Source organism: Panicum virgatum, chromosome 5N (assembly GCF_016808335.1).
Source record: "Panicum virgatum strain AP13 chromosome 5N, P.virgatum_v5, whole genome shotgun sequence".
In the NCBI taxonomy this organism is placed as follows: Eukaryota; Viridiplantae; Streptophyta; class Magnoliopsida; order Poales; family Poaceae; genus Panicum; species Panicum virgatum.
In genome coordinates, this window is record NC_053149.1 from 35,891,680 (window position 1) to 35,915,678 (window position 23,999).

General features: G+C 51.9%; 1 protein-coding gene across 3 annotated transcripts; it reads left to right on the plus strand.

The window, feature by feature from the left end:
• The first annotated feature begins 4,085 nt into the window (after nucleotides 1-4,085).
• On the plus strand, nucleotides 4,086-22,024 carry LOC120675184. Of its 3 annotated transcripts, none has more exons than XM_039956289.1 (8): nucleotides 4,086-4,761; nucleotides 17,928-18,386; nucleotides 18,935-19,765; nucleotides 19,873-19,945; nucleotides 20,013-20,135; nucleotides 20,219-20,410; nucleotides 20,573-21,710; nucleotides 21,822-22,024. In XM_039956289.1, the coding sequence occupies exons 1-8, from the start codon at nucleotides 4,099-4,101 to the stop codon at nucleotides 21,916-21,918; spliced, it is 3,576 nt and encodes a 1,191-aa protein (XP_039812223.1). In that variant the 5' UTR covers nucleotides 4,086-4,098; the 3' UTR covers nucleotides 21,919-22,024. The 3 variants fall into 3 exon arrangements, with proteins under 3 accessions (XP_039812223.1, XP_039812224.1, XP_039812222.1); XM_039956290.1 differs by having other exon boundaries at nucleotides 20,576-21,710; XM_039956288.1 differs by having other exon boundaries at nucleotides 4,087-4,761; nucleotides 20,219-21,710.
• Nucleotides 22,025-23,999: the final 1,975 nt, after the last annotated feature.

The following is a 23,999-nucleotide window of genomic DNA, read 5'->3' on the forward strand; positions in this document are numbered from 1 at the left end:
ATGTGGAAGAAGTCTATTTTTTAGGAGCTACTATATTGGAAAGTCTTAAATATTCGCAATGCAATTGACGTGATGCACCTCACGAATAGTCTTCACGTCAACCTGCTAGGATTCTTGGTAGCGTACAGGAAGACAAAAGAACATTAAAAGCACGACAGAAATTGTAACACATATATGGAAGAATGAAATGGCCTACATCCAAAAAATGAGAGATAACAGAGAACACTAGTTAAGTCCTGCTAGTTATACTCTTAGCAAAGAAGAGAAGGAAAACAAGTTTGAATGATTGAGCAGTATCAAGATCACATTTGGATACTCCTCCAATATAAAATGAATCCTCAATTTCCCAGAGAAGAACTCGCAAACCTAAAATCTCATAACTGCCACGTGCTTATGACTCAACTTCTTTCGATTGCATTGCGGGCCGAGGGATTCTGCCTAAGAATGTCTGATTAACCATCGTAAAGCTATGTGTCTTTCCACATAATTTCTCATAAGGTAATCGATCTAGACAATCTAATAAAGCTGCAGAACAATATGGTACAATATCTTGTTAGATTGGAGTTGATATTTCAACCATGATTCTTCAACATTATGACACAACATGATTGATATACTCAGACTTGTATTTCTATACAACATGTACCCTTTCGAGAGTTTCATAGCGGCACTAAAGAAATATATTCGTAACCGTGCTTGTCCAGAAGGAAGCATCACCAGTTCCTATGAAACAGAGGAGGTCATTGAGTTTTGTGTTGCATTTATTGACAACCTTAAACCGACCTGGGTTCATGAATCACGGTTTGAGGGTCGACTACATGAAAAGGGCACACTAGTAAAGAAATCATATATCAGATGATGTCTCGTTCAAAAAATTTTGTGCGCGGTCAACAATCCTCCTTGATGGATCCATATTTCTAGGGATATAAGAACATTATGTAATTCGAATTCCCAGAAAAGTTTGAAAACTATATTACACGTCCGCACATGGATACTTGCACTAGTTGGTTGTGGAAGCATCTAATGCATAACGTGAATATAAGTGGACAACTGATCTTATTAGCTATGGGACCATCTTAGAATATGTTAACATTCCAAGGAGTGTCTGTATGGATGCCACAGAAAACAATGAAAAAAAGAAAACATATTATTATGATTATATTGAGGATATGTGTTAACCGGGATCATGGCCACCTTTTTGAGGTGCCTCTATTCCAGTGCCAATAGGTGAAGATGTGGACCAGGGTAATAAAAGATCAACATGGAATGATAATAGTGAACATCAACAAGTCATTAGTTTTACGTGAAGGATATGTCCAGCAAATCAAAGAAGTGGATAAGCGGGCAAACGGAGGAGCCAAAGCGGCACATAGTTTTTGAGAAAAGGATTTTGTTAGTGTCCGGAACAATACAGACGTATTAGAAGATTATAGTAAATTTGTTAGATTCCATGTTGGGTAATGCTTAGAGCCTGACGTCCGATGAAATTGAAAAAAAGTGGACGCTCGCTCCTCCAAGTGAATTGAACCAGCATGCTGTACTTTTGGATGGCCCCGTAGCGTATATTTTGGATGCTGCTCTCGCCATCCATGCCACACGTCCAGATACTTGTCAGGTTTAACCTCTCACTCTCGCTGCCCCTGCTTTTCCCCCGCACGGCACCCAGCAGGCCTCCATGCTACCACCACTGCTGCAGCTCTCTCTGCCTCTCTCAACCGCTGCGGAGGAGGCGGAGGAGCTGCTGAGGCGGCGCACGAGCGGGAGCGGCGCGGCGCTCGGCTGCGCGGTGGGGTGCGGCTGGAGCAGGGAGCTGCGACGGCAGGGGCTCGAGACGGCGCGCGAGCGGGAGTGGCGTGGCCTGCCGCAGGAGGAGACAGCACGCGCGAGCGGGGGCTAGACGTGACGGCGGCGCGCCGAACCAGCTACTCGGTGGCGTTTCGCAAAAAAAAAAGCTACTCGGTGGCGAGCTCCCTGGCTCACCATTCTTCCTCTTCCTTTACCACATGCAGTGCTACTCTTTTTTGTTTGGTTTGGTATATGTTTCAAGTGTTTCAGATGTGTCAAAAAATATTGCAAGTGTTTCATGTAAATGTTGCAAAAGTAAATTTAGATGTTACCATATTGCATATATTTTACACAGATGTTGTAAGTATTTTATCTAGATGTTTAGAGATTTAAATATTCCATGTAACATGAACTAGATGTTGTGGTGATTTTTTTCTCATTATGAATGAATGGTTAATAATTTTTAAAATATATTTTTAATGTTACAAAAAGTAATTTCCAACATTGCATATGTTTCTTTTCTATATTGCGGATACTATTTTTTGATATTGGGATGGTGGTAAATATCGCGATTTTTTTACAAAGAAATCTTACCTGCATAGCATATTAAACAAAATCTATTTGCAAATTTTTTTCGCAGATAGGTGCAAATTTGCGAGTCGAATCTAATGAGCCTAATTTAACCATGATTAGATACAGTAATGCTATAGTAACTGTGCTCTAATCATCCTCTAATCGTACGGTCAGACCTCATTAGATACAACTGCTGCTACCATACCATAGTTGCAGAGGTGATTTTATAATTAGATTTTATTTAATACCTCTAATTAGTGGTTAAAGTTGTGAAAAGTTTCACGATTTTTTTTTGCGTCCAAACCAGGCCCATTGAAGAGGGTGTGCGAGGTGGGCACTCGCACAGGGCCCCCAAATAGGTGGGGCCTCCAAGGTCAGGAATAAGCATAGTTTGTATGTCTGTTCGTGACACTCAGCATGTCCGTCAGTCAGGTACTCAAGTATTTTAAAGATCAGCTGTCCAACTAATTGGTGTTTTGGTAAAAATCGATTGATAATAAGTTAATAATAAAATACTTGAACCAAGATGTAAGTAATTAATCACTTATCATTGCTCCTTTACAAAGATTAAAAATGAAACATCTCAGATGTAGGTTTAAATAGTGGTTAGATTAATCAACAATGGCTTAAATGTTTTATTTGTTCTATAATCCGATAATTATACCCGCCCCTAGTTTTTCAATTAGTGGTTAGATTAATACGAAAGCTTTTAGGGATATGTGTAGGCGTCACCCACCCCTAAAAATCAATTTATACGGGCGGGTGACACTATCATCCGCCTCTAAAAATAAGCCTTATTTTTAGAAGCAGATAATAGCGTCACACTCTTAAAATTATTTTTCTAGGAGCGGGTCAGATGTTACAGTAACCCTGCTCCTTTTGTAAGCGAGGGTTACATTTTGACCGTCTCTAGAAAAAAATAGAAAGTTCCTATAAATCGTTTTGCAGTAGTAAAAGTTGTTCTAAAATTGTATAAAAAGAGATAAAGAATACAAGCACCCGTCAATATTAATTAGTTGTATTAGAAGTATTTTTTTATTAAAAAAATTAGAGCCCAATTTGAATTTCGCATTGGAGCCCAAATGGCTCGAGACGGCCCTGGTCCAAACCAAACACGGAACGTGGGAAATCGGACGGGATCTTTCCGTCAATACCGTGCATCCTGTACGTCTACGCCGCTCGTGGCATTACCGTCCTCCGCCACGTAGGTACTACGCTCAGCTCGTCGCATCAGTCTCACTGGGCTTGTTTGGTTGATGCTATTATAGAGAATAGTGATATTTTAACTATTAATTACGGTATCAAACAAAATCAATTTATAAAATTAATTTCAGAACCCCGCGTTAGGGACCCTAAAGATTCTAATGAAGTCTTTGATCGTGTAAATTAAGAATGGTTACTGTAGCATTATTGTAGTTAATCGTCGATTAATTATCATTAGATTCGTCGCGAAAAATTATACCCATTTTTAACAAAAATTTATAAATAAACTTCGTTTAGTCAGTAATGCAAAAGAGATTATCTCCTAAAATAATTTAGAATAGGCAAACCAAACAAGGCCACTCTATACACCACTCTCTGCCTTGCCCCACTCTCCTGCCTGCATCGCAGGGCGAGCCCGCGATCAGCGCCCCGCCCTCCGCCGCGTGCGCCCCCCGGCCTCCATCCTGGCCGTCGATTCCCACCGCCAGCCTCGGGAGTCGAGCCCTCCCACCACCAAAACGCCACAGCCCCTCCTTGATGCCTCCGCCTAGCCCACCCCCTCGCTCCCGACTCCCACGCCCCTGGCTCTCCCTCACACCGCCGGGTCGGAGCACCCGAGAAGGGAGAAGCCACCCACGAGCTCCAGATCGCCAGAGGCTCGCCATGGTGCGCGGCCGCCCGCGGAGGCGGGGCCGTGCCCGCGCGGAGCTCGGCGGCGAGGCGGCGCGGGCGGACGGGGAGGAGGACCCGGTCCCGTTCCGGCTCGGCACCCCGGTGGAGGTGCGCAGCGACGACTCCGGCTTCGCCGGCTCCTTCTACGAGGCCACCGTCGTCGGTTACCAGACCAGCGGGCCTGGCTACGTAGTGGCCTACTCCACGCTCACCCGGAGCGGGGACGGGGGCTCGCCGCTGCGGGAGAAGGCCGCGGCGGCGGACGTGCGCCCCCGGCCGCCCCCCGCGCTGCCGCGGGGGTTCGCGGTGCACGAGATGGTCGAGGCGTTCCACAACGACGGCTGGTGGGCCGGCGTCGTCAGCGCCTTCTCGCCGGCGGTGCCGGAGGACGAGACCTCAGAGCGGCCCTGGCGGCGGGTGTACAGGGTGTGCTTCCCGACGACGCGGGAGCTGCTGGAGTTCGAGGAGACGGCGCTGCGGCCGAACCGCGTGTTCCAGGGCGAGCGCTGGGTTCCGGCTGCAGAGGCGGTAAGAGGAATCTGGCTCCTTACTTGGGAGATCAAATTATTACTAGTATTTCCAGCTTGCATTGTATGGTTTTCTAATTATTTTCTTTTTACCGACTTCTTATTCTAAACTTATAGAATGGGTCATGTTTGCTCTAAACATTCTATCTATCTCATTGTACGCCACTGGATTTCATTATCAAAGTCTCAGAGTAATTACTTACTTCAATAGCTCAATGTAGAAACCTATCTTCCAAAATATATTTTGTCCAAACTGTTATTATCGTGTCTTGTGACAGGACTTAATTCGACGTATGTTACTTAATAATAACTTTTATGTTTCTAGTTTAGACCGGTGATCCCATGCCTTGACGCAATGTGCAAATTACCATAGCATGAATTTGATCTCATTCCTTTTGAAAGAAAAAATGATTGTGGTTTCATAACCTCCTCCCACACACACACATTTTTAGTCAAACCTGCCTTGTCCTTTATGAGATGTTTTTATAAGCTAGAGATGCGTTAGAGAATGACATATTTGTCCATCTAGCATCCCACTATCACCAACCAACCAATCACCATGCACAGATTTCACCCATGTGGGCCTAGTCAAGAATCAGCTAGCCATGCCAGGTCATAAATGGACGCGTAGTCTTTCTCTAAGATTAAATGTTCACACAATTGAAGTGTGGGCATGGAGTTCCTTAAGTAAAAAGTGTTTGAATTAAAATTTCAGATATTGGTAGTGGACAAATAATTTTCAGCCTTATGATCATGGGTTGAGAGCAACTGTACTTAATAAAGGGTCTTGGCTATAGTGTAACATTTTTTTCTTCATTTTCCAATTAGGTGACACCTATACGAAGTTATGAAATTGTGAATTCTATCCACCTGTAAATGTTATAGATTAGAGAAATTTTACAATAATTGGAAAAAAAACAAGAACCATCCATTGAGAGGGATCTAACGGTGGAAAAGTAGGAGGTACCTAAAGAAAAGTAATAAAGGTACTAAATAGGTGGGGCCAGTACCAAAATAGGTGGACCTAATACTGAAATTAGTTTATTTTTTATAGTTCATTAGTATCTATTATTTTACAATGCACCTTAATCAGTCCACAAGGGTGGGGCATGACCGGCCTTGCGCCCCTGTCCAATTAGAATTCCATCTTGCCATTTGGCCCTCGGAGAATTAATGTCCTGCAGCGACACATTGAGCTCTAGGCCCTTGACAGAATGGAGTCTTGCAGCCATTCTGTAGCGACAGAGATTGATTTCCACTTGTTCTCAATCCTCCTGACTGAACCAAGCAGAACTCTGCCAGCATTTTCTGCTTATCTGAATTCTCCCCTGTTTTTGTGTATGCATATAACGGTATGGGGTACTGTAGTTGGTAGTTTCTATTGGTGATCAGTGATCACTGCTTGAACTCCGGAAGGCAATCAGAAGCTTAATCCACGTCAAGCATTGGGACCGGGTCTGCGGCTCGTCTCCATCAGTCACACGACTGACGGAGGCGGCATCACCTGGCCTAACGTGCAGCATGGTGGCGTCCGGATCCTAGCCATGTTGCAGCGGTGGTTGCCCTTGATGAGCGGCGTGGCGGCGCCAACATCCGATAGGGCCAAACCGAAATGATTGGTTACACATATATACTAACTTGAGAGGATTACTATTATACCCTTACATCTATGTAGTTAATTTTCTTATAAATTTTACAGTGGTTGGAAAAAATAAGAACCGTTCATTGAGAAGAATCTAGTGGTGGAAAAGTATGTAACTGCACTTATGTTCGTAACTGCTAATAGCTGCGAATTTGGTAAAAAATGTACTTTAGACAAAAAAAGTGCCAGCTCTATACTGTCATGTGGGGACTCGGCTATAGTAGACGCAACAGGAGGCAACAGGCGGCCTGAGATTTGATTCCTAGTTGAGTTAGTTGGAGTTTGTTTAGGAGTCGGTTTGTATGGCATTATATAAGCCAAGGTTTAGGGAGGGAGAATTAGGCTTTAGATTGCATCTATCTGTAAGCCGTCGCCCTGCCTCCCTGGTGCGACGTCGAGCCACCACGGCTCCGCCGCGCCGGCGAGGTCCAGGACCGCGTCCTGCTACTTCATTCAAATACAATCTCCGTCGTAATCCTTCCTCTAACACCGTCATCCGTGACAACTTGGTATCAGTCGAGCCTTGTTTCGTGCCCATGGGTGACAATCTGAAGAAGGAGCTCGAGACGATCTCTAACCGCGATCTGGGCGCCAAGTTCGACGACCTCGCCGTGAAGGTCGATCGCCTAGCGCCGCTCGCTCCGGTGGCAACCAAACTCGCCGCGCTCCCGGAGAAGGTCGTCACGCTCCAGTCCGCCACCTTTGAGAACACGGAGCAAGTCCGTGCCCTCAACCTCGCCCTCATCCGCGTGGAGTCGGCCCAACGCGACGGCAAGGCGCCCGCCCCGGAGGACGTTGACGCCACGGAAGACTCCATCAACAACCAGCGGGACCATGGTCCCAAGCCGCCACCGCGCCCCGAACCCCCGTTCCGGCCACCGCCACAACCGGAGCCCCCGTTCCGACCGCCGCCGCGGGATCGCTTCCGCGAGGCGGAGGATGACTACGTCGACTCCCACTTCCACCCGCGCGTCCGCCTCGAGTTCCCCATGTTCGACGGCAAGGAGGACCCGCTTCCGTGGCTGAACCGGTGCGAGACCTTCCGCGGCCAGAACACGCCGGAATGCCGCCGGGTCTGGTACGCCGCCATGCATCTCACCGGCACGGCGCAACTCTAGTATTGCCATCTGGAGCTCACGGGCGGGACACCGTCGTGGCGCCGTTTCACCCAGCTCGTCCAACAGCTGTTTGGGCCGCCGATGACGGACAGTCCGGTGGGCGAACTGATGCTGCTCCGCCGCACGGACTCCGTCGAGGACTACACCGACAAGTTCCTATCCTACGCTTGCCGCGACGCCGACCTATCTGAACAACAGCTGGTTCAGATCTATACGGCGGGTCTGGTGAACCCATTGAAGACCGACGTCGCCCTGCGCAGGCCGGAGAGCCTCGACGACGCCATCATGTTGGCCCGCGCCTACGAGCAACGCCTGCACCTTTCCTCGACAGACCCGTCAACAGGCCGCGGCGCCCGTTCAACGTCCCACGCGTCCTCGAGCTCTACGACACCAAAGCCGCTGCACCGGCCACAGCGTCGGTTTCTTCTGCAGCACCGGGGTCGGGCAAGTCCTCAGCCTTGTCCGCGACACTCCCTCGCCGTCGTCTCTCGCCCGCGGAGATGGCTCAACGGCGCGCCGACGGGCTATGCTACAATTGCAACGAGAAGTTCGTCTTGGGCCACCGCTGCAAGAAGTTGTTCGTCATCGAGGTGATCGGGTTCGACGTCGACGACGTGGTGGACGAGGAGATCGAGTGCCTGGCTCTCACGGGCGCCCACGACCAGCCGGGCATCTCACTGCACGCCGCCACGGGCGTTCGCGCGTGGGGGTGTCAAAACCATGAAGGTCCACGTGCGCGTCGGCGATGCTGTGGCAGTCGCCCTTCTAGACTCCGGCTCGTCGCACAACTACATCGACATCCAGATGGCGCAGCGGGCGGGCGTCCACCTGACGGCACACACTGGCCTCTCGGTGGCCGTGGCAAATGGTGACCGCATCGTGTCCCCGGGGCGTGCTCTGGCCCAGAACGTGCGCATCGGCGGGGAGGCGTTCGACATCGACCTCTACGCCCTCCCCCTCGGCGAGTACGACATGGTGCTCGGGGTTCAGTGGCTGGGCACCCTAGGGCCCATCCTGTGGGACTTCGCAAAACATACCATGGCGTTCAAACGGAGCGACAAGCGCGTGTTGTGGCGCGGCATCGACACCACTCCGGGGTTCTCCGCAGCGGCGCTCTCGGGACCGGGCGACAACCTCATGGACGCCCTCCTGGAGGAGTTCGCAGGATTGTTCGTGGAGCCACAGGGACTTCCACTGCGCCGTCACCTCAGCCACCGCATTCGTCTCAAGCAAGGCGTCGGTGCCGTAGCTGTCCGGCCCTACCGCTACGCGCACACGCAGAAGGACGAGTTGGAGCGGCAGTGCGACGAGATGCTGCGCCAGGGGGTCATCCGCCCCAGTTCGTTGGCTTTCTCGCCGGCGCTCCTCATTCGTAAGCCGGACGACATGTGGAGGTTTTGCGTCGACTACCGCGCCCTCAACGACGCCACGATCAAGGACAAGTTTCCCATCCCGGTGGTGGAGGAACTCCTGGATGAGCTGCGCGGCGCCGTGTTCTTCACCAAGCTCGACATGCGATCCGGCTACCATCAAGTGCTGATGTTCCCGGCGGATGTGGAGAAGACGGCGTTCCGGACTCATCAGGGGCTATTTGAGTTCTTGGTGATGCCGTTCGGGCTCACCAACGCTCCGGCGACGTTCCAAGCACTGATGAATGACGTGCTCCATCCTTTCCTACGCCGGTTCGTTCTTGTGTTCTTCGACGACATATTAATCTACAGCTCGTGGACGGAGCATCTCCGCCACGTTCACACGGTTTTGCGTACCCTGCAGGATAACCAGCTCTTCCTCAAGAAGAACAAGTGCGAGTTTGGGCGGTCGTCGGTGGCGTACCTTGGCCATGTCATCTCCGCCGAAGGTGTGGCCATGGATAAGCAGAAGGTGCAGGCGGTGCTGGATTGGCCGCCTCCCAAATCCCCGCATGCCGTGCACGGCTTCCTTGGGCTGGCGGGGTACTACCGCCGCTTCATCCGCGACTTCGGCACTATAGCAGCGCCGTTAACCGCGCTGCTCAAGGAGGGCTTCAGGTGGAACGAGGAGGCCGCGCGCGCGTTCCAGACACTCCAGCGCACACTCACGACGGCGCCCGTGCTCCAGCTGCCGGAGTTCGACTGGGATTTCATCGTCGAGTGCGATGCGTCGGGGTCAGGCTTTGGCGCAGTGCTTCACCACGACGCTGGGCCGATCGCGTTCTTTAGCAAGCCCATCGCCCCGCGTCACGCCAAGCTCGCTGCCTACGAGCGAGAATTGATCGGGCTCGTCCAGGCGATTCGGCATTGGCGCCCGTACCTGTGGGGGCGCTGCTTCGTGGTGCGCACGGACCACCGGAGTCTTCGCTTCCTCCTCGACCAGCGCCTCACAACGATTCCACAGCACCAGTAGGCAAGCAAGCTGCTGGGGTTCGACTTCGTTGTGGAGTATAAGCCGGGCGCCATGAATGTCGTGGCCGACGCGTTGTCTCGCCGCGACGAAGGGCAAGGAGAGCTGCTGGCCCTGTCGGCTCCCCAATTTTCCCTCTTCGACGACATCCGGCAAGAAATCAATGGGGACAATGTCTTGTCCCAGCTACGGGATGCCATTCGGGGGGGGGGGGGGTGCCAAGCCGGAGCCTTGGTCTGTGGTGGACGGCCTTATTCTGTTCAAGGGGAGAGATTATGTGGCCGCAACGTCGGCCGCACGCCAAGCCATCCTGGAGCTCGTCCATGGCGCGGGGCAGGAGGGCGTGCACAAGACACTACACCGGCTGCGGGCTGATTTTCATCTTCCCAATGATCGTGTGGCTGTTCAGGACTTTGTTCGGGCGTGCTCCGTTTGCCAGCGCAACAAGGGTGAGCATCTTCACCCTGGTGGTCTTCTTCAGCCGCTCGGGGTTCCTACAGCGGTCTGGTCTGATGTGGCCATGGACTTCGTTGAGGCTCTTCCCAAGTTGAACGGCAAGACGGTGATCTTGACAGTGGTGGATCGGTTCTCTAAAGCGGCTCATTTCATTCCGCTGGGCCATCCTTACACGGCGACGACGGTGGCCCGTGCGTTCTTTGCAGAGGTTGTTCGACTGCACGGGATTCCAGCGTCCATAGTCAGTGATCGCGATCCGGTGTTTACAAGTGCGTTCTGGCGCGAACTCTTTCGCTTGGCGGGCGTAAAGCTGAAGATGACATCTGCTTTCCATCCACAGTCAGATGGTCAGTCGGAGGTGACCAACAAGATAATAGCAATGTACTTGAGGTGCTTGACTGGTGATCGCCCCCGTCAGTGGTTGGAGTGGCTGCCGTGGGCGGAATTCTGTTACAATTCGTCATACCAGCAGTCCATTAAAACCTTGCCTTTTGAGTTGGTGTATGGGCATCCTCCTCCATCCGTTCGCTCTTATGTTCCTGGCGATGCGCGGCTGCCGGCGGTTGAGAAAGCTATGAAAGACAGAGATGAGTTCTTGTCGGAAGTTCGTGACCGTCTGGAACAAAGCAGCACAAGGTTGCCTATGATCGCCATCACCGGGAGTTGCAGTTTTCTCCAGGCGAGTGGGTGTGGCTCCGGCTTCTTCATCGGCCGGTGGCATCGCTGCAGGTGAAAGGAAGGGGCAAGTTGGGGCCGAAGTTCTTTGGTCCTTTCAAGGTTGTCGATGTTGGAGTATATTGAGCCCATGTGTATAGAGGCCCATCTAGAGGCCCATGTGTTGGATCTATATATACCCACCCATTTAGGGTTGGAGGAATAGAGCAATAATTCCCGTCATTATGGTATCACTAGCCTAGGTTAGGGTTCCTCCTCTGTTTCCAGCCTCCTCTGTTTTCCCCTGTGCCCGCCGCCGCCGGCCATGGCCGGCCGGCCACCGGCCATGGCCGGCCGGCCGCCGGCCCCCCTCTTTCCCCCCTCCTCCTTCCCTCCCCTCCCTCCCTCCCCCTCTGCTCCCACTCGCGCGGATCTGGGCGCCCCGCCTGGATTTCCTGCAGCCGCCGCCGCCTCTGGCCCGCGTCCTGGCCCATGGTCCCGTTCCGCCGCCGCCCTTCCAGGGCCGGGCGCGGGCGCGGCGGGACCTGCGGGATCCGCCTAGGGTGCGGCCGCCGTCGCCCCTGCGGTGGTCCTAACCGCCGATCTGGGGCGCGGTGGTCCGGACGCGGCAGAACCCGCCGCTGCAGGGGCCGTCGGGGCGGCGCACCCCCTTGCTCCAGCCGCGGGCCCCGGCGCGGGTCCTCTGCAGCAGGCCCAGGAGCCGCCTCCCGTGGTGGAGCAGCCCATGGAGGCCGCCATGGCCGCCGCAGGTGCCGATCTGGCTGCCCTGCGGGCCGCAGTACAACTGCTGCAGGCCGCGGGCGCCGATCCGGCGGTCCTACGGGCCGCAGCCCAGCTACTACACGCCGCGGGGGCTGCTCCTGAGGACGCGGCCGCCGATCCCGCCGTTGCTGCTGCCCACCGCGCCGCCATCGCCGCAGGCAAGCAGCCCGTCGTCGACGCCGCGTCCGACACTGCGTGGACCGGGCTCGGGATGCCGCCCGCGGATGCGCCGCTCTCCGCCATCGCCATCCGCGGGCAGCCGGCCGACGCCGCACTCGCCGCGGCCCTCCTCGCCGCCAAGTCGGAGGCTTCGGCGGCTCAGGAGCGGGTCCGTGCAGCTTCCCTCGCCTGGGAGCGTGAGCGCGCCACGGCCGACGCCCTCGCTCTCCGGGTCGCCGAGGCGGAGCGCTTCCTCCGCGTCTCTTCCGGCCGGCCCGTCGACCCCGAGCCCGGCGCCTCTTCCTCACGCCAGGCCCCGATCGCTGGAGCTGGAGCTCGGTACGACCCGACTGACCCCATGGTCGCCCAGCTCCACTTCCAGGCGGCCGGCGTCCAGAACATCAGGGCTCTGGTCTCCGTCCTCCTCGACCCCGCGTCCTCCTCCTACGGCCGCTGGCGGGACCAGGTCCTCCTCACCCTCCGCCACTACGCCCTCGACGACCACGTCCTCATCGACTCGCCGATCGAGGCGCGGGACATGACGTGGCTGCGCCTCGACAGCGTCGCCCTGTCCTGGATCTTCGGGACCATCTCCCTGGATCTTCAGGACCTCGTCAGGACACACGGTGGCACTGCGCGGCAGGCCTGGGTGGCGCTCGAGGGGCAGTTCCTCGGCAACGCCGAGTACCGCGCCCTCCAGCTCGACGCCACCTTCCGCACCTTCGTGCAGGGGGACCTCTCCGTCGGTGAGTACTGCCGGCGGATGAAGAGTATGGCCGATGCTCTTCACGACCTCGGGGATCCAGTGTCCGATCGGGTCTTGGTGCTCAATGTCCTACGGGGACTGAGCAGCACCTACGACCACCTGAAGGGCTGGATCGCCCGCCAGAGGCCCTTCCCCACCTTCCTGCAGGTCCGGGACGACCTCGCCCTCGAGGAGATCACTAGGGGTCTCGCGCCCGGATCGTCCTCGCCTACCCCCGCCGCGCTCGTTGCTACTCCACCGACCTCCTCCACTGTTCCTACTCCCGCTGGGCAGACCGGAGGAGGGGGGGGGGGGCGTGAACGTCGCCGGCGACGGGGTGGTGGTGGTGGCACTGGTGGCCCTGCTTCTGGGAACACCGGTACCGGTGGGGGCCGTCGGGGCGGCGCACCGACACCGGCTCGGGCTCCCGCTCCCGCCCCTGCCGCAGGAGGTACGCCCTGGCCATCCTTCAGCAACCCATGGTCAGGGCGCATCTCGATGTGGCCGTTCCAGGGTCCGGGAGGGGGGCCTCGTCCTCAGCTCCAGCCGGCGGCCATGTTCACTGGCGCTGCTCCACTCTTCGCGCCTTCCTGGACCCCGCCCGCTCAGCCCAGCCAGCAGCCGACCTGGCCTGGGGGGGTGGGACCAGGCCGCTCTGGCACAGTCCTTCATCACCATGGGACTGACGCCGCCGACCAGCACCGAGTGGATCGCCGATTCGGGCGCCTCGTTCCACACCACTCCTGATGCTGGTATCCTCTCTTCTGTCCGACCCCCACACCCCTCTTGTCCTTCTTCTATCATGGTTGGTGATGGGTCTTGCCTTCCTGTCACTGCCGTGGGTTCTGCTCCTCGACTTCCTACTGTTCTTGTTGCTCCTCAAATGGTTCACAACCTTCTTTCTATTCGCCAGTTTACTGCTGACAACTCCTGTTCTATCGAATTTGACTCCTCTGGTCTTACACTCTTACTGTGAAGGATTCGGCTTCCCGGCGTCCGCTCTCCGATGTGACAGCCCGGGGCCCCTTTACACTCTTCGGCTTCCTGCTTCCGCTGTCTCACCTTCGGCTTCTTCGTCTTCTGCTTTTGCCGTGACGCCTTCTTCCACCACCTGGCACCGCCGGCTTGGTCACCCCGGCCGCGACGTTTTGGCTCAGCTCCGCCGTAGTACCAATGTTCCATGTACTAGGGGCTCCTGCTGAGCACCTCTGTCATGCGTGCCAGTTAGGTCGTCATGTTAGACTTCCGTTTTCTGTTTCTTCTTTGCATGCTGCGCATGCATTTGATCTCATTCACTGTGACCTGTGGACATCTCCTGTACTCAGCATGTATGGCTATAGATATTATCTGGTCATTGTTGATGATTTCTCTCATTACTCTTGGACTTTCCCTTTGCGCGTCAAGTCTGAGACCTTCCCCACCCTCCTCCACTTCTTTGCCTGGGTGTCCACTCAGTTCGGCCTCACCGTTAAGGCCGTCCAGTGTGACAACGGGCGGGAGTTCGATAACTCCACCTCCCGGTCTTTCTTCCTGTCTCGGGGTGTTCAGCTGCGTATGTCTTGTCCGTATACCTCTCCTCAGAACGGCAAGGCTGAGCGGATGATTCGCACGACGAATGATGTCGTGCGCACCCTTCTGATCCAGGCTTCTCTTCCCCCGCGCTTCTAGGCTGAGAGCCTCCACACCGCCACCTACCTGCTCAACCGCCTTCCGTCCACTGCTTCTCCTGCTCCCACACCACACCATGCTCTTTTCGGTACCCCTCCTCGCTACGACCACCTTCGGGTCTTCGAGTGTGCGTGTTACCCTAACACTTCCGCCACCGCTTCTCACAAGCTGGCGCCCCGCTCGACTCGTTGTGTGTTCCTTGGGTACTCCCCTGACCACAAGGGGTACCGATGCTTTGACCTCACCTCTCGCCGCATTCTGATCTCCCGACACGTCGTCTTCGACGAGTCGGATTTCCCCTACTCCACTTCTTCCACACCTTCACCTGATCCTGAGCTGGCGTCCCTGTTTCCGACTGACCCGGTGGTCCAGCCACCGTTACCTGTCTGTCCTTTTCCTGCAGGTTTTCCCGGCGCACCAGCACCACTCCCAGTGATCCCTGCAGCGCCGAGCGCGGCCCCGGTGCCCGCGGTCGCGCCACGCGCGGCCCCCGGACCTCCGGTCGTGCCGCGCACGGACCCGGTGTCTTCCCCTGCACCTGAGCGGTACGCTCCGCCGGTGCAGGTGTACCGGCGTCGTCCGACGCCGAACCCGGCACCGCAGCGGTACGCTGAGCCGGTGCAGGTGTACCGGCGTCGTTCCGCGTCAACACCGGCGCCGCCTCCTGCTCCGGAGGCTCCTGCGACGCCGACACCGGAGCCGTCGCCGTCGCCGCCTCCTCCGGCTCCCTCTCGAGCAGAGTCGAAGGTGTACCACCCGCCGGTCATCCATCGGGATCCTCGACATATCCATCCCATGGTGACTCGGCGGATGGCGTCCCAGGCCGCGACTCTCTCCGCCACCGAGAGAGAGCCGCGGGTCTCTCCGGTACCCTCCTCTGTCCGCGACGCCTTGGCAGATCCTCACTGGCGTCGCGCGATGGAAGAGGAGTACGCGGCTCTTCTTGCCAACCAGACGTGGGACCTCGTGCCGCGTCCGTCTGGTTGCAATGTGGTGACTGGCAAGTGGATCTGGACGCATAAGCGTCGGGCTGACGGCACACTGGAGCGCTACAAGGCTCGCTGGGTTCTCCGGGGGTTCACTCAGCGGCCTGGTGTGGATTATGATGAGACTTTCAGCCCGGTCGTGAAGCCCGCTACGGTGCGCACGGTCCTCTCACTTGCGCTCTCGCGTACTTGGCCTGTGCACCAGCTGGACGTGAAGAATGCATTTCTTCACGGCACCTTGTCAGAGACAGTTTACTGCTCTCAGCCTACGGGATTTGTGGACTCGAGTCGTCCGGATATGGTCTGCCGGCTCAACAAGTCTCTCTATGGACTGAAGCAGGCTCCACGGGCTTGGTACTCTCGGTTCGCCACGTTCTTGCTGACACTGGGGTTCACCGAGGCTAAGTCTGATACGTCTCTCTTCATCTACCACCGTGGGGATGAGACGGCATATCTGCTGCTATATGTCGATGACATTGTGCTCACAGCTTCCAGTCAGCAGTTGCTTCAGAGTGTCATCTCCTCTCTGCACCAGGAGTTCGCTATGAAGGATCTTGGTCAGCTCCACCACTTCTTGGGCGTCACTGTTGAGCCATGCCAGTCTGGTCTCCTTCTGCACCAGCGGCAGTACGCCCTCGATATTCTGGAGCGGGCTGGGATGACTGATTGCAAGCCCTGCTCCACTCCAGTCGACACTCAGGCGAAACTGTCTGCTGATCTGGGTGATCCGGTGGCTGACCCTACAGCCTACCGGAGTCTGGCCGACGCTTTGCAGTATCTCACCTTCACCAGGCCGGACCTCACCTACGCTGTTCAGCAGGTCTGTCTCCACATGCATGATCCCCGGGAGTCACACCTTGCTGCGCTGAAGCGTCTCCTCCGGTACGTCCGTGGCACTGTGGACCTCGGCCTGGTACTTCACCGCTCGTCCTCTGCTGAGCTGGTGGTCTACACTGACGCTGACTGGGCTTGCTGCCCGGACACTCGTCGCTCCACCTCTGGCTATGCCGTCTTCCTGGGCGGCAACCTGGTCTCCTGGTCGTCCAAGCGGCAGCCGGTTGTCTCCCGCTCCAGTGCCGAGGCGGAGTACCGGGCTGTCGCTAACGGCGTGGCGGATGCGTCCTGGCTGCGACAGCTCTTGGCGGAGCTCCACAGCCCGCTCGCCAAGAGCACGCTCGTCTACTGCGACAACGTCAGCGCCGTGTATCTCTCCATCAACCCCGTCCAGCATCAGCGGACGAAGCACGTGGAGATCGACCTACACTTCGTGCGCGACAGAGTCGCCATCGGCGATGTTCGGGTACTCCATGTCCCGACTACCTCCCAGTTTGCTGACATCTTCACGAAGGGGCTGCCCTCGTCGACCTTTTCGGAGTTTCGATCCAGCCTCAACGTAGCCGGTGGCTAGTTGTGGCTGCGGGGGGGGGGGGGGGGTATTAGCTCTTTTTGTGCTCTACTTGTACTCTCATCTTGTCCAGTCTTGAACACCGCTGCGTCGGTTGTTCAGACTGCGGGGGGGGGTGTTAGCTTTCTTGTTGTCCAGTCTTGAACACCGCTGCGCCGGTAGTTCAGATTGCGGGGGGGGGGGGGGGGGGGGTGTTGGAGTATATTGAGCCCATGTGTATAGAGGCCCATGTGTTGGATCTATATATACCCACCCATCTAGGGTTGGAGGAATAGAGCAATAATTCCCGTCATTAGTCGAGCGTATAGGGGATGTGGCATACAGGCTTGAGTTGCCCGCTGGAGCACGCATACATGATGTCTTCCATGTGGGTTTACTCAAGAAGTTCTATGGGGAGCCGCCGTCTCAGACCCCTGAGTTACCTTTGATCCAGCATGGCCGTGTGGTAGTGGAGCCTGAGGAGGTGTTGCGCGGCCGGTTAGCTCGTGGACAGCGTGAAGTTCTTGCTCGGTGGAAGGGTGCTCCGGCTGCTGAGACCTCTTGGGTGGCGCTGGATGATTTTTGCGAGCAATTCCCTAGCTTCCAGCTCGAGGACGAGCTGCTTCTCCAGGGAGGGAGAGATGTCATGTGGGGACTCGGCTATAGTAGGCACAATAGGAGGCAATAGGCAGCCTGAGATTTGATTCCTAGTTGAGTTAGTTGGAGTTTGTTTAGGAGTCGGTTTGTATGGCATTATATAAGCCAAGGTTTAGGGAGGGAGAATTAGGCTCTAGATTGCATCTATCTGTAAGCGGGCCCTGCCTCCCTGGTGCGGCGTCGAGCCACCACGGCTCCGCCGCGCCGGCGAGGTCCAGGACCGCGTCCTGCTACTTCATTCAAATACAATCTCCATCGTAATCCTTCCTCTAACACCGTCATCCGTGACATATACAGTTGATAGCTGAAGCATTTGATTATTCCATGATATTTTTCCCTTTGATAATGGAGAGGTAATAAGTCCTTGGTAAGAACAATCCTTTAGTTCTGTACAATGTGCATGTTCTGAAGAATTGTTAATTGAAAGCTTGAGTTGGTATGTGGCAAAGAGATTAATTCTAGATAAAGAAGAGTGTGTTGTAATCATAGAAAGGAAGCTGAAGTATGTACGTTCTAATGCTTTTATTCTCATACAGGAAAATGGAATACCTCTATTCAGAGATGGAAGCGAAGTTGAAGTGAGTCGGTCTGTAGAAACCTTTGGCAAATACTGGAGTCCAGCTATTATTCTGAAAGTAATTGGTGCTACAAGTTTCTTAGTACAATACAAAGATGTAAGAGAGGATGGAGAACAGGTTACTGAGATTCTAGATTCTCAATATATTCGGCCATCACGAAAGATCATTCATATGGACTCTAAGTATAGGTTTCCTCCATCTTCGCATGTGGAGGTCTTTCATGAAGGTAGCTGGTGGACTGGCGCTATTTTAGAGATTTTGGACAATGAATCTCCCAAAAAGTATGTTGTTAAAATCAAGAGTGAAGATGCAGACATGGATGATTTGGAATGTGTGGATTTGTTGACTGTTGACCATACACAGCTAAGACCAAAATACAACTGGTATCGTGGAAAGTGGGTGCGCTTTTTGACAGAGGTACATATAATTTTCATTGCATGTGTTTATGTGCTCTGCTTTGCCTTCTTTTAGGCATGTATGATGTTCTTTTACTTACTGAATGGTTGAATGTGGCTAAGTTTTGCAAGAGTCTGTACTATTACTATATGACAATCTCAATATTAACTTCTTAGAGCATTGTCCATTTGCTCAAACGTACCTTTGTGCATTGTTTGTGTTATGATCAGTGACACCTTCCATCTATTGCTTGATCTTATTAATTGGCTCATTTCAGCTTGGGCTTGATTTTAAGTTTTCACTATTACAAAAACCAATTATCTAAATACAAAGTGGGAACATTTAATACTTCTTTGACATGGTTAGAATATTGTATTCTGTAAATCACATTAAAATTACTTTATTCCTTCACTCATTTCAATTATAATGACCTCATAATTAGTTCCTAGCTGTAACCAAAGCAAATTATGGGCTTCCAGATTCCTGAGCTATGGTATATTGATGAGTTATTTTTCACTATATTAGTTTTTTGATCTAGAATATCTCATGTGATGTCTGTTCCGTTTCAGAAACCTGCTAATAGAGGGCCACAATTAACACCCTGGAAAAGGCCACTTTCTGCTGCGTTGGCCGCATGTAGTGACAGTGTTGAACTTACTCTGTCGGCACCATGTAACGACAGTGAAGAGATCAGAGATGAACCTGGTTCTTATCTTAAGGAGATCAACAGTGAAGATGTAGTATTGAAAAAGTTTTGTCCTGACTTAGTGGTGTGTAATGAACATGATCAAATCAAGCATATGCTAAGCTCTTCTCCTGAAAAAGTGGTGAAGCAACAAAACACGTTATTACCATTCGAGTCCCACTTGACAGTTCCTTCACAGTCATCGTTGATAGGATTCTGCAGTTTGAAATATGATCCTAAGCTTTGTCTAAGTGGTCAAGTTGAATTATCCTCTTCTCGGATGATTACCATGCATTCTGTGTCACAGACTGGACAGTTGCAAGCTTCGTTATTTGGAGCATTTGGACAACTAAGGCCTCTCCCGCAGGGCCCAATTTTCAGAATGCAATCACATACCATAGATTTTGGCAGCATTGTAGGATCAGCAAAGTCTTTTACTGATCAGGGAAAGCAAGCAAATGAGAAATGTGGTAATCTGATGGCTGGTTCTAAGCAGAACACCAATTTTGGATCATTTTCTGGAACTGGTCTGTCCAGGAAAAGACTATTTACTGGTCAGGGAAAGCAAGCAAATGATAAAGATTGTTATCTGATGACTGGCTCTAACTGGAACATCAATTATGGATCATCTTCTGGAACTGATCTGTCCACGAAAAGACTGATGGAGAGTGTTTCTCCTCAAACAGCACTGCTATTAGGACGGAGACCTAAAATTGTGAGTTTTAAGTTTCTGGTACCGTCTCTTGATTCTTTCAACCGTAGCACTGAGGATGATTCTGTTTTTTTTTTATTTATCATTCCGTCATTGCCTAACATTTGTAGATGCAAAAAAGGAAAAGGATGGCTGATAAAAAAGTTAAGGAAGCCAGCAAACTTGCAGCTATCTCTGAAGAGCGTAAGTTGTACTACCTGTTTTCTTGCTGCATAAATCTCTGCAATTACCTAACTACAAAAATTTTCAGCCACTGTACCGAACAACGATGATGGCAAAGATCTGCCTGAGAATTTAGATCCAGGTCCTGTATTACTTTCGGAAGTAAATACAGTGACTCACACTGACTCAAGGCCCCGAAAGGATGATAAAGGTATATGTACTACTGTTACTGAGAAATCAATAACATCTTCATTTACTAGAAATTCTTAGATCACATGCATTCCATTATTCCAGGTTCACAGGGAGTTAGTGTTTTTCTGAGGGAGAGTAGTGTTGCAGATGAGATCATACCAAGTGGAGTACCAATTGGACTCAACAAATTTCACCAAGAGGATTATATTGGATTAGCACAACAAGGTGCAACTGAAGTTAGTGTTCTGATTGAAAAGTCAATGCTATCTATCACTCCAGCATTTGACAATCCTGGTGAGGCACATGTGTTCACTTCATATTCTTCAACTCAATGTGGAAACGAGGCAGCCAGTGCTAACAAGTCTTTAATAATCATGGATCAAGGCACTAGTGAAGAATTTTGTCAGCAGTCTTCTGTTATGGATGATGATGCTAATGTTAGTTTGCTGCCTTCAGCAGATAGTTGTGAAGATACTGGGGATAAAGATAACATGGAGGCCATGGTGAAGTATGTCGGAAGCTATGCTGTTCCAACTGAAAATGTCTCTAGTATGGGCATCGTGGCTCCGAATCGGTTACTGTCCAGTGAGAATCCTGAGGATGCGGATCATCAAGAATACACCTGTAATATGCCTGAAACTAAGCATGCAGGTGCTGATGGTCTGTCCTCAGTTATATCCTTCCCTGCATTCAAGAAATTTGCAGCTCATAAGCAACAGGGAATATCACAACAGGATCATAGTTCAGCCATGATAGAGTTTGCAGCTGAAGGTATCCAATCGATCGAGAATTCAGAAATAACACAGCTGTCTTCTATCAGTATGAGCAGCTTTACTGAAGCAGAACAAGGTGGCACATCGATTGATCCAAAATATTCTGAGCATACGGTAATGTCCAAGTTTGTTCCAAGCAAAACACAAGGTTCTCGCATGTCCTTGTTGCAGAGATCTCTTGATGTCCGCGAAAGCATTATGGCTGATCGAACTACAGAATCATTGGCTATCGAGAATCTTCCATTCATGAAGACATCTCCGATGTGGGAACAGATTGAGGCAATGGAAGTTTTCCGTAATGTGCCGCAACGACCAAATTTTCATAATTTCCAGCAGCATGTTCCGGAGCTCCGTGAAGGAATGGCTTTGGGTTTGATGCTCTCTTTTGCCAATTTGGCAGAAAGCATAAGAAGGCTGAGTATTCATGATGAGGTTGCGCTTTTTGAAGAGAAGATGAAGGGCCTTTCTTTGTTGGAGGCAGATGGTTTTGACGTTAGGCACCTGCGATCACGGTTGGAAACACTGCTGCACATAAGGAATGTCTGCTCCGAACTGCAGGCTGCTATTAAAGAATTGAAGAATAGGAGTTCTCACAATGAAACTGATAATAGACACCTGAGTGCACAAATTGATTTGCTAAATATGACTGTCCGTCATCTTGAACTGCAGGCTTATCTCTTCCGCTGCATAACACAGTCTGCTATCTCACAGAAGATGAACAATGCTTCAGAGGACTTAAGGCTCAAAACAGAAGCCGGCATGCTTGAGCGGTCATATTTGTCTGCCGAGCAGCAGTTCAACAGTGCTGCCACAGCATCATGGTAAGGCTCCAACGAACCATCACATGTATGATGCAAATACTTAAGGTACTAGCAAGTGGCGAACTCCCAAGCCTTTTGTGAATATCTACCTTTTGTGTGAATATTTGGTAGGGCTGCCCTGCTACTGTCTAAACTGATGAGCTTATGCCTGTTATGTTGCTGGGATGTCGTTGCACATGAGCGTTTATTGAAATATCCTACGGTCTAGGCTCGGTATGGTTTCCATGTTCTTAAGTTTGTTTCAAACCACCAGTTTGTAATAACTCGTACCTTTTAAGTATTTATGTAAAAATGTAATGGTCGTTGATGCTTTCTCTTCCTGGAAGCGATCCCGATGAACGGTTGAGAGTCGTTGTACGTGGATGATTCGGGTCGTTCCGAGGACACTCGACGGATTACTAGGTTTAAACTGTTTTAAGTGCATTTACAAGAAATTATTGTTTCGACAGAGATTCAACAAACTTAAGCCTGTTTAAGTTGGGTGGTTCCGCCACATTACCACTATGACTTTGATATGAAACTACTCTACATTTGTGCTGTGGTTGTTTGAAAAAAAATCAGAACTTGTAGATTTTGAAACTAGAGAACTTATAATATTTTCTTGGACTATTAAATGACCAACTACAAAATTTTAGATCTAGAGAACTTATAATATTTTCTTGGACTATTAAATGACCAACTACAAAATTTTAGATCTCGGCACTCTCCAATTTTAGTATAAATTTGTCCTCATCGAGATGATATGAAAAAAATATAGTTTTTTTTGAGTGAGACCATTTGTAGGGGTGGGTCATGCCATCATCCACTTTCTGAAAATTATTTTTAAGTGCGGGTGATGCCATTACTAACCCTATGAAAATTATTTTTAGTGGCGGGTGATGTCATCATCCGCCTCTAGAAATGTATTTTTAGATATAGGCAGACCCGGGCCCATGGGGAGTGCGGCCCGTGCGACCGCACAGGCCCCATTTCCCAAGGGGCCCCCAAATTTATCCTCCATGGCCCATAGTACTTAGGCCCAACATTGTTTCTTTCAGGCCTACCAAGCTTCACCTCTCCTCTACCGGTCCAGCAGCCGCTTCAGATTAGTTTCTTTTCGTCTCCCTCGCCCTCGCGGCCTCACGATGCGATCGTTTCTTCTCCCTCTCGGTGGCCGAGTTCCGATCCTCTGCCTCCACTGTCGGCGGCGCTGCGCCACTGCCCTCACCCTACAGGTAGCGCTGGCGCCTGCCGCCTGGCTGCCTATGCCTGATCCACATCCGAATATCCGATCGAGTTTCTCTGTTTGATTTATTCAGTTTGGTCTGACGCACACGCAAAGACGCAAAGACGTGTATGGAGTCCGGTGGCCGCTGGGTGTGGAGGGCAAGGGCGCAAGGCGCTAGGCAGCAACCGCAAGGTCCAATTCAAGCCCAACCGTCCAACAACGGTAGCTATTTTTTAAAGCTTTTATATACTACTCGTGTGGATGAAGTTGTAATTTATTTATATATTTCTTTTGAATACATGTGCAGGTGTTCCAAGATCGAAGCCATGTCTTCTAAAAAATATGAGCCCAGGTACCATTGAATATGAGTTCATTGAAGATTTATTTCAAAGAATTATCCAAGAATGAAGCTGTTCAAGATTTGAGTATGTATGAATTTCGAGATATCTCAATGCTATGTAATACATTTCAATCTATATATTATTATTTAATTTTTCTTCTAGATGGGTAGGGTCCTCTTAGAATTTGCGCACAGGGCCCCGGATTTCGCCGGCCCGGCCCTGGATATAGGTCAACTACTACAATAGCTCTGCTCTCTTTAGAATACAATAGCTCTGCTCTCCTTAGAAGTGGGATAACTTTTGATCCGTCCCTCGAGAAAACGTATCGTTTTTTTTAGTAACGTGTATGAGCAGAAAAATTATGTGTAGTGGTGTGGTGATAGCAACTTATGCATATACTTGTCATCATGCAACTCGAGGCCTTTATATATATATACTGCGAGTACGTCAAACTTAACCACTGCGCCCTCTCCCAGTCACTAAGCAGCGAATTAACAAAATTAGCTCCCTCCCGCCGAGGCCGGGGTAGTCGAAGTCTCGAGGATAATTAAAAGGTAGCCGTGGCCGAGGCCCCATAGGAAGGGATCGGATCCGAGGCTTACAGCTCTCGGCCACGCCCATGAGAGGGAGCGGCGAGACAGCGGCTGGCGGCCGTGAGAGGCCGCCGCCGGCGGGCAAGGCGGCCGCCGTCGGGACCGTGCCGGTGCACCGGCTGTTCGTGTTCGCGGACAGGACGGACGC

Excerpts from the sequence above, each read along its gene's own strand:
- LOC120675184 (XM_039956288.1), top strand. The coding sequence starts at position 4,099 with ATGCCTCCGCCTAGCCCACCCCCTCGCTCCCGACTCCCACGCCCCTGG. Across the intron at positions 18,387-18,934 it reads GGGTGCGCTTTTTGACAGAG|AAACCTGCTAATAGAGGGCC; the intron begins GTACATATAATT and ends GTTCCGTTTCAG. Across the intron at positions 19,946-20,012 it reads TGCAGCTATCTCTGAAGAGC|CCACTGTACCGAACAACGAT; the intron begins GTAAGTTGTACT and ends AAAAATTTTCAG.